We start from the raw sequence: 12786 nt of genomic DNA, 5'->3' as shown, positions 1-12786 counted from the left end.
TTTTTTTAAATATGGCCAAAACAAATAAATAGTGATAAACAGCCCTGCGTCAGACTGGCACCCAGTCAAGAGTGTGAGTAAGACATGCTGTGCTGCCTCAAATAAGCAAGACAGGGTTCCAACACATTTTGAGAATGCATTGAGAATGATGACCTCAACTTTGTTGGCAATATTCTCTCTTTTTGAATTTGATGCCTGCAACACGTAGCATTGTAGGCCGAACATTGCTCGCTGGCACCGACAAATTTTTTTTTTTTTTTTTTTTTTAAATATGGCCAAAACAAATAAATAGTGATAAACAGCCCTGCGTCAGACTGGCACCCAGTCAAGAGTGTGAGTAAGACATGCTGTGCTGCCTCAAATAAGCAAGACAGGGTTCCAACACATTTTGAGAATGCATTGAGAATGATGACCTCAACTTTGTTGGCAATATTCTCTCTTTTTGAATTTGATGCCTGCAACACGTAGCATTGTAGGCCGAACATTGCTCGCTGGCACCGACAAAATGAAGGGCAGCGTTCAGGAGTAAAACAACTGCATGCTTCCTAGTCCTCACACTATCACATACTGGTAATTTTAATGTTAAGTTAATTGACCTCAAAGCACAACTTCATGCCTTCAAGTTGTTTTGGAATCACTTCTCTCAAGCACAGCCTGCATCTGTTTGCTTTAAGGCGCCACATTTTCCATTCAGAAGCCACAAGTTTAAATCAAAGCAAAACATACAGTGCTCATAACAAATGCCGTATTCATTTGCCACAAGTACTGTAAAAGACAAATTTCACATTGCCCAGGGTGATAAATGAGGAACTTATGAAAGTGGGTGGTACAAGATGGGAGCGAAAAACAGAACAAAGGGACAATCGGTCAGGCTGAACCGCAAACCTCATGGGTCCACATGGCCTTTGCAGTGTACGCTGTGAGCAGGGCCCGGCCTGCATATCAGAGCATGTTTACACACCACGGGCCTACTACAATCACTTATTGCTGGAAAAACAAGTCCTCTTCTTTTGAGCTCGGAGCCAAGAAAAAGCCACTTTTGCCTCTTTCTCGAAGCGAACAAGATCCTCTTACTCTCTCTCCCAAAGCCACAGGATACAACTATAGGTTGGTTTAGCAAAACTGACGGAGGATGAGGATGAGACAAATTGTTGGGTGGAAAAGATTCAGAGTTTCTCTTGAACCAAAGCAAATGGTTGAAAACATGAACTTGCTGTGTGTGTGTCTTGTACTCTGTAAAAGTCAATGCTGTGGCATTGACTCGACAGCATGTGACAGACCGTCAAAGCACCTGCAGCTGGATATTACAAGGTTGAAAAGAGAGAAAGCAGGGTGGACAAAGAATAACAAAGGGTGACACAAAGAGAGCACAAGACAAACACAGACAGTGAGAAACAGAAAAGAAGGAAGTTCTCTCAGTCTACATTCCTCAGCCCTGATGCCTGAAGTATCCTCAGATCCTGAACCTATACAATTGTACCCCACCTAAATGCCTGCAAACAATACTCTGGGCTCTGGAGAGGGGAGGGGACGATTCAGCACAGGTGGTGTCAGGTGCTTCCTGATGTTGACGGATGGACAGATTTGACAACGGTTATTCTACATCATTTGTGATTTCATCATTGCTCAGGAAGCTGATTCACCCATTCATTGCTGGGTGTAGCACGAAAAACACCTGAGTAACTGACACCAAGGTGAATCATCTCATGTAAAATTTGCAAATTTCACCACGTAGGAATGAGTGTCAGTTGATTCACGGCACCGCTATCCATTTGCTATGACACCTAAGGTGCTGAAGGTTGTGGGGGCTGGAATCTATCCCAGGCTCACTTTGGGTAAAATGACACTGACGACGCAAATAGAGAAACTACCAACCATTTGCACTCGTATTCGCCCAGCCACTCACTAGGTAGGAACTGTACCCACGCTACCTGAACGAAAGACAAGCAAGTGAACCATCAGTTCACTAAGGCCCCGGGCACACACCAAGAAATGCGTCTGAACTTGACACAACTGGAAAATTGTGAACAAATTGCAGTTGACAAATGACTCTGCACACTTAGCGACTGACCTTTGCACACCTACCGAATTACTTGAGCAGAGATATTGTAACACCAGGGGTTCATTTTGTGTTACCAATCTCTTTATTAAATATTGATTTTTGTGTAGTAAAGAATGAGGCCAGTATTACTTGTGTAAATCTGCCATAAATGGTTTAGGTACATACAATAAATTTTTTTTAAAAATTCGGCAAACAGCGGCCATTCGCTCGTGTGTGTTGACGGTGGCCAGCTGAATCTCAATTGTTTCCCGGAAATTTTAATTTTGCTCTCTAAGTTCATGTGATACAACATGGCATTTTGATCGGCAGTTCTACAAGTTACAATGATGCTGACCTGCGATTAAAATTTGGGATTTCAGCCAAATGAGTTGCAGACGGTCGGCCGCTCATAAAAACTACAAAAATAATTACAATGAAGTTGGGACGTTGTGTTAAGCATAAATCAAACGTGATCTGCATATCCTTTTCAACCGATATATAATCAAGGACACTACAAAGACAAGATATTCAATGTTCAAGCTCATAAACTGAGAACAGGATGGTGCCACGATTGAGTATGAAAGGAGCTTCCCACATCGCTCAGCCATTCAAACGCAAAGATGGGGCGACGTTCACCTCTGTGTGTGAGTGCTGGACATGATTTGCAAATCAGTGGATTCTGTTTGTATTTATGTTTAACACAATGTCTCAACTTCATTGGAATTGGGTTTGTACTTGAGAACCCCCACACACTGCATGTGTTTGGCCATTTCGCTCCGAGTGCAGCAGGCTTAAGATGTCAAATAGCAGTTTCTTTGTGTTTTTGCGAGAGTACGCACAAAGAAATCTTCAAGTTTCAAGACAGCATACATACCGGAGAGAACCACCTCAATTAGGTCTCCCTCGTGGATGTCTTCAGTTGAGGTCAGCCTCTGCAGGATGTTTTCATCATTTAGGTCATGGCGGAATAGCAAGATCTTGTCATACATGCCAAAGAAGCCGCACTCTGGGAACTAAAGGGAAAAGACCGGTCAGCTGGAAATACCTGGAAAGGCTTAAACAATAAATGACAAAAGTCATGTACAAGGCAGAGATCATGCAGATTCATGTCAGCATTGCTCTGTTGATATCAAAAACAAACAAAAAAAAAAAAACAATTGCAGAGAGCTTTGAAAATTACATGGTGATAAAGATCACTTCTGACTTGTCTGGTCTGGTCTGGTTTGTCTAGACAAGCACTATCCAGGTCATGGGCCGCTCATGAGTTGAACGTTGTGTGATTGAGGAGCAATAAAAGAGTAAGGGCGAAGCAGTCAGCAAGAAGGAGAAGGAGGAGGTAAATATCCTGAAGCGAGTGGTGGAGAATCACAGTTCGGTAAGTACAGAATCAGTCAAATATGAGTCACTTCCTATACAGAGGCTCGTGTATTTTAAAGCAACACTTTGGTCAAAGCAGCAAGAGACAAATCAAATGAACATATGGACACATTAATTGGCGGTACTGCCCTCTAACCTCCTTCCACTCCATTTTCAAAGACCATAAAAGAATCATATTTTCAAGGATGGAGGAGAGGATGTGGTAACAGATCAAAACCAGATGCATGCATGTTTGGAATTGTCCTGTATCAATGGTATTAAGGAAAAATCCCGGGTACTATGATTGTGCTTGGAGCTTCATCTCAATGCCATGCCAAGCGCAGCGCCACGGCGGATCTAACAGCTGTTTCCGTGTGAACGGGGGTAGCACACAATGGGTCGAATGTGACAATGCAAGTGCCACCAGAGAGGACCAGGGCTGGCACTGACTCTGCCAATACGGCATGTTAAGACACCTGCAGATTCATAGTTGCCAAGAAGCAAATAAATAAATTTAAAAAAGACAGATTAATAATGGAGAGGTTTTCTCTGGGTACTTTGGTTTCCTCCCACATTCCAAAAACATGCGTGTGGCAGGCCGATTGAACACTGTAAATTGTCCCGAGGTGTGAGTGTGAGCGCAGATCATTGTTCGTCTCTGTGTACCCTGCGATTGGCTGGCTACCAGTTCAGGGTGTCCCCCGCCTACTGCACAAAGATGTGAGCGACCCTTGTGAGGATAAGCGGATCAGAAAATGGATGGATGGATGGACGGATGGATCGATAATGATGGAGCTTGAAAAAAATGAGTGTACTGTATCACAAACATGCATCAGAAGAACATTTTACATTCTCAATGCAAACTATCACCAAACCTTATCATCACACAGTCTCTTGCTCAAGTACATTGCATGTGCCTTTAGGAAGAAACAAATTCCATGTCACTGCTGCTCCCATCCACATACCTTGAAGGCTCCCCTCATTACCCTTTGAGGTGAACAGTACTGTTTACCATAAACCTTCAAAACCATCGGCAGTGAGCAAGGAGTGGGGGGGCATCCTTCCTGTGGTGACTGCTGTGTCACAGAGAAGTTTTCACTCGGCTGACATGCCAGCTCTCAAACCCGTACACACACACACACACACACACACACACACACACACACACACACACACACACACACACACACACACACACACACACAGAATTGTCAGTGCAGCTGCCAGCTGTAGCCAGCACCTCTTAGCATCCAGTGCAAAAGTTTCCACAGAAAACAGGTCTCATTCCGCACCAGGAGCAACTGCAGGGTGAGAGGGCACAGGATAATTCTTTTGTTCCATACATCATTAAACCAAGTGGAAGCCAGGGGTGCAAGAACAATAGACTGGCAAGTTTCGGACACATTCCAACATGCCGTACCTGAATTCATACTTGGGTCACATGCTGCTTCCTTCCTATATTTAATAAGACCATATGCCGGTGGAAGCAAACTATTCATCATCATTCTCCCATACACATTATGCACATCCTTTTGCAGCATCACCAACACATGGCATTCGATACATCTTTAGAGACAGTAGTGACCGGGTATGTATTTTGTCATCTTCAAACAGAAATAATTTGAACTGAGTGGTCGCGACCACACGCACACCAAAGACCCCAGAGCAGAGAATCTACTTGTGAGGTCCACAAAGTTATCCTGGAAAGATGAGTGGACAAGAGCTTTGCAGTAGTAAGCTTTTGTGAAACGATCTGATCTACCATTGATATGCTAAATCCTGTTATGAGCAAAGATGACAGTGTTAAGAAAGTAGAGGCACATGGCAGCTGGTGTGTGTGAAATGTAAAACATGGTTTTATTTCAAGAGAAGCCAAAAACAAATTAATTCAAGACACTAATGAATTACAAACAACACCAAGACAGAGGCATGGAGGGACACACTGTATACCCACCAGCCACACTTTCATCCATCCATCCATTTTCGGAACAGCTTTATCCTCACTAGGGTCGCGGGGGTACTGGAGCCTATGCCAGCTGTCGTTGGGCAGTAGGCGGGGGACACCCTGAACCAGTTTCCAGCCAATCACAGGTTACACAGAGACGAACAACCATCCGTGCTCACACTCACACCTAGGGACAATTTAGAGTGTTCCATTAACCTGCCAAGCATGTTTTTGGAATGTGGGAGGAAACCGGAGTGCCTCTGTTACAAGATTTGTAGAAAATAGTAGAAGCGGAAAAACACAATCGCTATTTGGAAAAATGTAATCATTTGACAGCATTTACTACAATCAAGAGGCAGCCAGGCAATGAGTTCCAAAGAAGAACGATTGGGTTCTGTTTTTTAAAATAACAACATTACAGTGTTATGCAGTTCAGAATTGTGCGTATGAGCATGTACCACTTGTGATGTGTGGCAACGGTGGGTGACAAACGGGAAGTGTTGGTGAGAGCGGTGCACTGCCACTGACAGATGGCAATTTGATTACAGCAAGGTAAAGTATGCCGCTTGGCCTCAGGCTACCTCACAGCTTAATTAAGCTGCAGGAATTCCCTATGATGTGTAGAGCACGTTCACGGAAAATACCCGCATTAGTTTGCAGTTTATGAGTAAAATGCCATGAATACTTCCTCTGTGCATCATCCGAGCTGCTTATCCTCATAAGTGTCGCGGGTGTGCTGGAGGCTATCCCAACCGTTCACACTAACATAACACCTAATGACAATTTAGAGTGCTCCTTTAACCTACCATGCATGTTTTTGGAATGTGGGAGGGAACTGCAGTTCCCGGAGAAAGAAAAAAAAAAGAAATTTTGAACATGTTCAAAATTTGATGGCATAAAGTATTACATATATACTGTATCTGTTATGGATACCAAATAATCCTCTTGCTCATGAAATCCACAGAATGTGCAGGCACCACCTATGTCTATTTTTTCATTGCTGCCATACCTTGCTATCAAAGATGGCCAATTTGTTAAGCATGCATGCCGCCGATCTTTCAAAAACCCCAGATATTATCTTGACCCATCTCAGTCACAAACATTTTCTGTGAGTTGTCATTCTAAGTCATCCATTCTAGGTACCAGAGATCCTTTTAAGGCATGTCAACAGGACAGACCAAACTGGGAACAAAACTAGCACTAAATGCTCCTCTACCACTTGAGTGAAATTTCTACAACCGTGTTGCGCTGGTGAGCTATCAATCTATTGACAGTTCAGCAAACATTTTACATAATGACCAATGTAATCAGTTAAAAACACTAAAAAGAATGGTGTTTCTAAGTGAAATGTTTAACCACAGTCAGGGACTAAAAGACACTGGTTCACTGATTTAGCCTTTGGTGCAGAGATGAAGAATGTCACAAGATCAGTGTGATACAAGGTGCTATTACAAGATGAAGACAAATGTGTCCTTTGATTGTTAATGTTCTTTTTGTAAAAATAATTCAGACTAATCACACTACCCGGGAAATCCTCCAACACAAGTCAATCTGTTGATGTTTTTTTCTCTGTAGAATGCGTGAGAAGAGAGTTGAACTACAGTGTATGTCACGTCACAGCAGCACTGTTTTGATTTACAACAAATGAAGTGGTTTGGATAATGGATGGGTGGATGTATGGGTGGATGGACAGACAGATGGATGGACTCTGTAAAAGTAGGTGCTAAGTCACAGTGCCCTGTGATGTGTACTTTATTGGGAAAAGAAGGCATTTCACATGAAAAAAAAAAAAGAATTTTGACAATAATTGATTGGTTCATCAAAGAGGTGCATTGGGGCATCCATTCATCTTCCGAACCGCTTGATCCTCACTAGGGTCGCGGGGGGTGCTGGAGCCTATCCCAGCTGTCTTCGGGCAGTAGGCGGGGGACACCCTGAATCGGTTGCCAGCCAATCGCAGGCATTGGGGCATCCAAATATTCGAAACTTCTGCTTGAATTCGAAACGTTGGCTTCTAACTACGGAGGAGTTTTTCTTTGTAGTTTAAAATCGCTTACCCGAACAAGAATCCTGCATCATATTGTATCCAAAGTTAGAATCCTGATCGGTTATTGGAACTTTTGGTGTGGTAAATACTTTGTCAGAAATCATTGTTGTGGCGGATGTCACATACTAAATAAGGTGACAGTAATGTACCAAAAGTACTTGCTAACTGCCAAAAAAGTAGAAGAATGGAAGAAGAAGAAGAAAAATAAGAAGTAGTGGTAGTCATGGCAACTAAAAAACTACCGAACCCCAGCTAGCTTGCTAGTTTAGCATGCGGAAAAAGATGAAGAAATTCAAGAAGAAGAAAAAGAAACTTGGTCAGCCGCGCACGCGCTGACATCCCGCTGAATGTCGAAAAGTCTCTTGCCGTGGAAGCCACGTATTAGCCCAGGGCAAGAAGACTCCCTGGCTGCAGAGCCTTGCCTCGTGGGCAGATATGAAAACATGCACATCGCTTGAAATTTGAAAAGTTACCCTTCTTAATAATCAAAAAGCATGTTGACCTTTTATGCTAGCTTCGGGTAGCTGCTTATATTTACCAAAACTGAAGTCATACTGTCGTTCTTACTCGACTTGTTGCAGTCACATTACAAAAATATGAGCAATAGCCACAAAAAGTGTACTTAGCTTGTAATGGCTAGGAAAACACTACTTCATCAGTTGATATTTCAAAGAAATGTGAGCTACGCTAAAGCTATACAATTCTGCATGAAACTGGAAAAAGAGGCATGAGAATTACCAAATGACAAAAATATTTCCCATCAGCAAAAACACATTGAACACAAACAATTAATTGTTGTTATATTCGTAACAGCAACTCTTTACATAGTCCAGAACTGACTATGACATTGTCCAGAGTTTTTAAAACAACCTAAAGACAGATTATTAATTCAATTCGCAAGAAGTGAAATGTTTATACAATTTCAGGCGGAAAAGGGTGGGCTACACCATCTGTACACTGCTCAGTTCATTTAGCAAATTGCTATAAGTGTTTTGCCAAAAGTTACAAAACACTGTAGCTCAACTAATTACAACCAATGACTGGTTAAGAAGCTGCACTGAACATGCTTCTACTCGACAGCCAGTGTATGGACGAGGCATTTTCTTGGCCTGCGCCAACGAAAACACACTACATCTGGAGGGAGGAAGTTCAAATGATAGGCAGTGAATGTTCGCTTGTCTCAAATACTTCAGAGTTTATACACAAGAAGGAGTCTTGTTCGATTGAAGAAAAGTGTGAACTCATCCCGTCTCCCCTCAATACATGCATGCATTCATGTGACAGTGGGCTAGGACAGCAACTCCACATTCACTGGGCCTGCCGCATAAAGGAAACCAAATGAGGAAGGAGAACAGCCAGAGACAAGCTGCGACTTTTTGACTTTTGTGGGCCGGCTTATGTTCCATCCATGTAGCACAGAATGTGTCATGGTTCAGGTTTAGCGAGTTAATGCTATGCCAGGGTAGAATGAATAAGTGTTCTTCCACAATATTACATCCATTTTTTTATATATCTTATCCTGGCAACGGTTGTGAGTGAGCTCACGTTTATCCAAGCTGCCTTCGGACGAAAGAAAGACTCTACCAGGCCTGAATGGTTGCCAGTCAGTTGCAAGGCACATATACAGTGGAAGAGCACCTGTTTGTTGGTGCGATCTGATGCCATTTACATATGATCCGATTCCTCAACTAATCTTGAAGACTAGTGGTGATTTGGGCAAAACTGAGTGAAAGACCCAACTCTGGATATGGAACGTATTGTGACACAGCAAGGTGATACCCACCTTGTGTTGGCTCCTTGGTACAATATGGTTAAAGAAACAATATGTCAACAATGATAAAAACAACAGAGCATATAATGGAAAGGAGCAGTAATTAGTCTTTAAGGCACTTACTGAAAGAACAACCAAAAGCTGAAACTTTGACTACACTTATCTCATCAAAGTTACACATGAGTAAAATATATATATTTTTAAATTTCTTTTTTTATACCAGAATGACATAAAAGGATGTTCAAATGGTCTGTCCTGAAACAATTAAACATTTAATGAGGGAAACAGTTTTGACCCTTGAATGGATGTAAAGTGGTTCCTAATGGAACTAGTCTTTAGAAATAAGATTACATTGGACCAATGTCCTAGATCTGTTACACCAAAGTGCTTTCATGCTATCAGTTTTAAACTAAAAATTCATTTTTGTGTGTGTGCACATACTACACATCAGTGTACACTGTGTGCTTGTTTGGCCATCCTTCAAATAATGTAGGAATTCTAACTACCAAACTGCCAATAACAATAACTGATAAGAGCTTGAATTAATATGGCGCCTTTCAAAAAACCCAAGTTGGCTGTATTTCAGCCCGCCACAATGATGGGTTCCTGACCAAACTCCTTCTGAACTCACACCATGTTGCTTTAAGGCTCTCCAAAGATAACCCCACAATTATTACACACGGCCTTTGACTATTGGAATTAAGAGACACAATACTCTTCTGCAGTAATCTTCCATAGTAAGGGGCCAAGGCAGTGAAGCAGAGAGGAGTTATTGGTGGTGAGATCACTCTTTGGTTAGTTGCCTTTGTATCCCCAATGAGAGCCAGGTGGCTTTTCAGCCAATCTGACTGTATGCTTGATGATCTGCACACTTAAGAAAATAAAAAATAAAAATCAATCAAAGCTGGAAAGTGAGACTTTTTTTTAATCAGAAATATCAGCATCAACATTCTTTTTATGTTCAGTCAGTGACAGAAGCCCAGCTTGCTTTTCTGTAGTTGTGTGTGCATGTCTACATAAGTATCGCGTGTGCTAACAGCGTCCAGGGACAAGGCAGAGAAGAGGAAGCCTGAGTCACAGGATCTAAAGCTTCTCAGGAAGAGAGCAAGAGTGATCTAAGACAAGCTTGGCTCGGCACTCGCACACCACTGATGAGTTATAGCTTTGCAACGATCCTCCGCTAGTGCCTCCGGCTGAGAAATTCAGAGCAGCTCATACTACATCTCACACAGGGCAATTAAACAGGTGAGCCTAGGGATATTCATGCGAAGATTAGATTGAGAGAGGTTATGACATGAGAATGTAGCAACATGCTGTTGTAGGTTTTTTTTTTGCAGAAAGTGAGTAAGAGATTCGCTACCGTACACACTGATAGGTTTGAATTTTTAAAACCCCTTCCTCTTCGGATCACTTTTTTTTTTTTAAAGAGGCCAAATTCCAACACTCGAGCTGTCACCTCTCTCAAAAACAGAGACAGAAAAGCAATATCTGCAAATGTTTAAACAGACGGGGAAGAATAATAGCAAGTGCAGTGGAGGGAGAAGCTATGTGAACATCGGCTGTACAGACTGTGCTGCCTCGCTGACCACAGCAGATTGGAGAGCAGGAGCAGTGAGAATATGGAAACAAGGAGTGGCTCCAACGGGAACTGACCAACGACAAGTAGAACAGTAGAAAGAGATTCAGTGACAGACTGAGTCATATTAAGAGACTTTTTTTTTTTGGTATGTGAACTGTAGTGCATTTATTGCTGATTTTATAACATTAAAACATTGCTTTAGCTGTACTATCGCCAGAACAGTGGGCACCAACCTGTTTTTTCCGCCGCAGTCTGTTTCATGGTCCGACTGACCTTTTTTTTCTTTTTTCCTTTTTCTTAAATAAATCTGTGCGGCTTGGTACGGAGGGTACCAGTCCACGGTCTGGTGGTTGGAGACCACTGCTCCAGAACACGCCATTTTTTTTTCTTCTGTTATTATTGTTGTTTCAACATTAATTGCACTTCCGCTGCCACCTTCCTATCAGTTTAACAGATCATGCACTTCACTGAAAGACAGGAAAGGCAAAAACTGCTGTGAAAACAACACAGAAGAAGTCATTCTACAACCTGCTGCTGCCACATGGATCAAAAGTGTCAAACTGATAATCGCTGTTTAGTCGGGGTGTGCAGCTCTCCAATAAAAGACAATTCAATATGGTTTGCCATTCATGGAGTGCGATACGATTCAAGGACTTGACATTTTGAAGTGGAGCGACTCGATTCCATACGGTACGGCTCAGTTCCAGAGGATGCCATGCAATGAGTTTCTTGTTGAAAGTAGACAACCATTTTCCAAAATAGGAATGAACTTGTCAGAACTGTAAACGCGGAATTTCCTTCAAAGAGATTGATCAAAGATCTAAAAAGAAGTGAGTGAGGAGCTTTTTGACTGGTTCGAGCGAAAGTCTATGGAGACTGGTTCATTAGTTAGTTTACCGATACACTGACATGTATTGAATTAAAACCGATTTGTTGATTCGAATCGGTTTTCGTGACATTCCGATCGTTTAGCCACAGTACACAAATTGTCCTGTGCACTTTAATCATGAGTGCAATCTGTCATATTCAATAGTTGGCTACATTTTAAGTAAGGGTTGTAGCATCATTGTCATAGTATGTCATGAAGTTGTTAGATAACATTTTATTGTATCACTTTTCGACGATCGTGTCTCGCGTCATTTATCATCTGTAGAAAACTGCATGTAATTAATGCATTAAATACAGCTTCATTTGATGGGTAAAAGTTTTCATTTATTAATCTTATGCCACTGTCACCAGGTGGCACGCTGAACTACAATACATAATAAACCTACCGTGCAAAATTAAACTTAAGAGTCAATGCAAATGTATAAATACCATTTGACTCTGGCTAGGTTGAGCATGATTGCTGTCCAATTCCAGACTTTCCACAATTGCCACTGAAGAGTGAGTCGGCGGACTTCGTAATCCGCCGACTGTGTTTAGTTCAGATTGCCAGCTGGTTCAATCCAATGGGGCAAAAAGTCATCTTATTAATGAGTACAACGGGTGTGAGGTATGCTATTCCAGTGAACACAATCTTCACTCATGGATTTATTATTCTACGTTTGTGGAATGCCTTCGTGCATAATGCTGAATTATTTCAGGTGATTTTGGCTTCACAAGGGCAAAGTCGCAGGGACCTGATTAATAAACGGTTCAATTTACGATTGCCTAGCGATTCAATATTAATAATGATCACAACCCGTTCAACCAGCATTAACAAGAGATTGGATTGATGTGGGGATAATATGTCCTCACTGGCTTGGTGAAGGGCATTCCAAAGTAAAGCTGCGCTTGGTTTGGCACCGACTGAATGTCAGGGCATAAGCTACTTTCTGTGCCCTATGGAGGCCTGCCAATGGGTCTGTCCCAGCCTTCCCTGCCCAATACCCTTGGAGAGGACCACCCTTCTCCACTCTGTCATTCCGACTCTTGTGGCTGAGCCTTCTGTTCTGCCATGCCACTTTACATTTAAAGGCGAATGAGGCAACAGAAATGTGCAGTGCAGATGGTAGAAATTACTTAGCTCACTTAACTTCAGAGATGTCCTCCCACCCCCCCCCCA

At 42.2% G+C, this 12786-nt stretch overlaps 1 protein-coding gene across 2 annotated transcripts in view; it reads right to left on the bottom strand.

The window, feature by feature from the left end:
- prkd3 (protein kinase D3) overlaps positions 1-12786 on the bottom strand; it is a 35495-nt gene that overhangs the window by 12777 nt on the left and 9932 nt on the right. For both annotated transcript variants that reach the window (XM_019887250.1, XM_019887251.1), the window contains exon 3: positions 2916-3054. In XM_019887250.1, coding sequence (XP_019742809.1) covers positions 2916-3054 — 139 coding nt within the window. The remainder of the gene's footprint in view (positions 1-2915; positions 3055-12786) is intronic.

The sequence above is a fragment of the Hippocampus comes genome, unplaced genomic scaffold (assembly GCF_001891065.2).
Source record: "Hippocampus comes isolate QL1 unplaced genomic scaffold, H_comes_QL1_v1.1 scaffold176, whole genome shotgun sequence".
In the NCBI taxonomy this organism is placed as follows: Eukaryota; Metazoa; Chordata; class Actinopteri; order Syngnathiformes; family Syngnathidae; genus Hippocampus; species Hippocampus comes.
The sequence above is the reverse complement of the archived record's forward strand: the minus strand, read 5'-3'. Positions and strand labels throughout refer to the sequence as shown.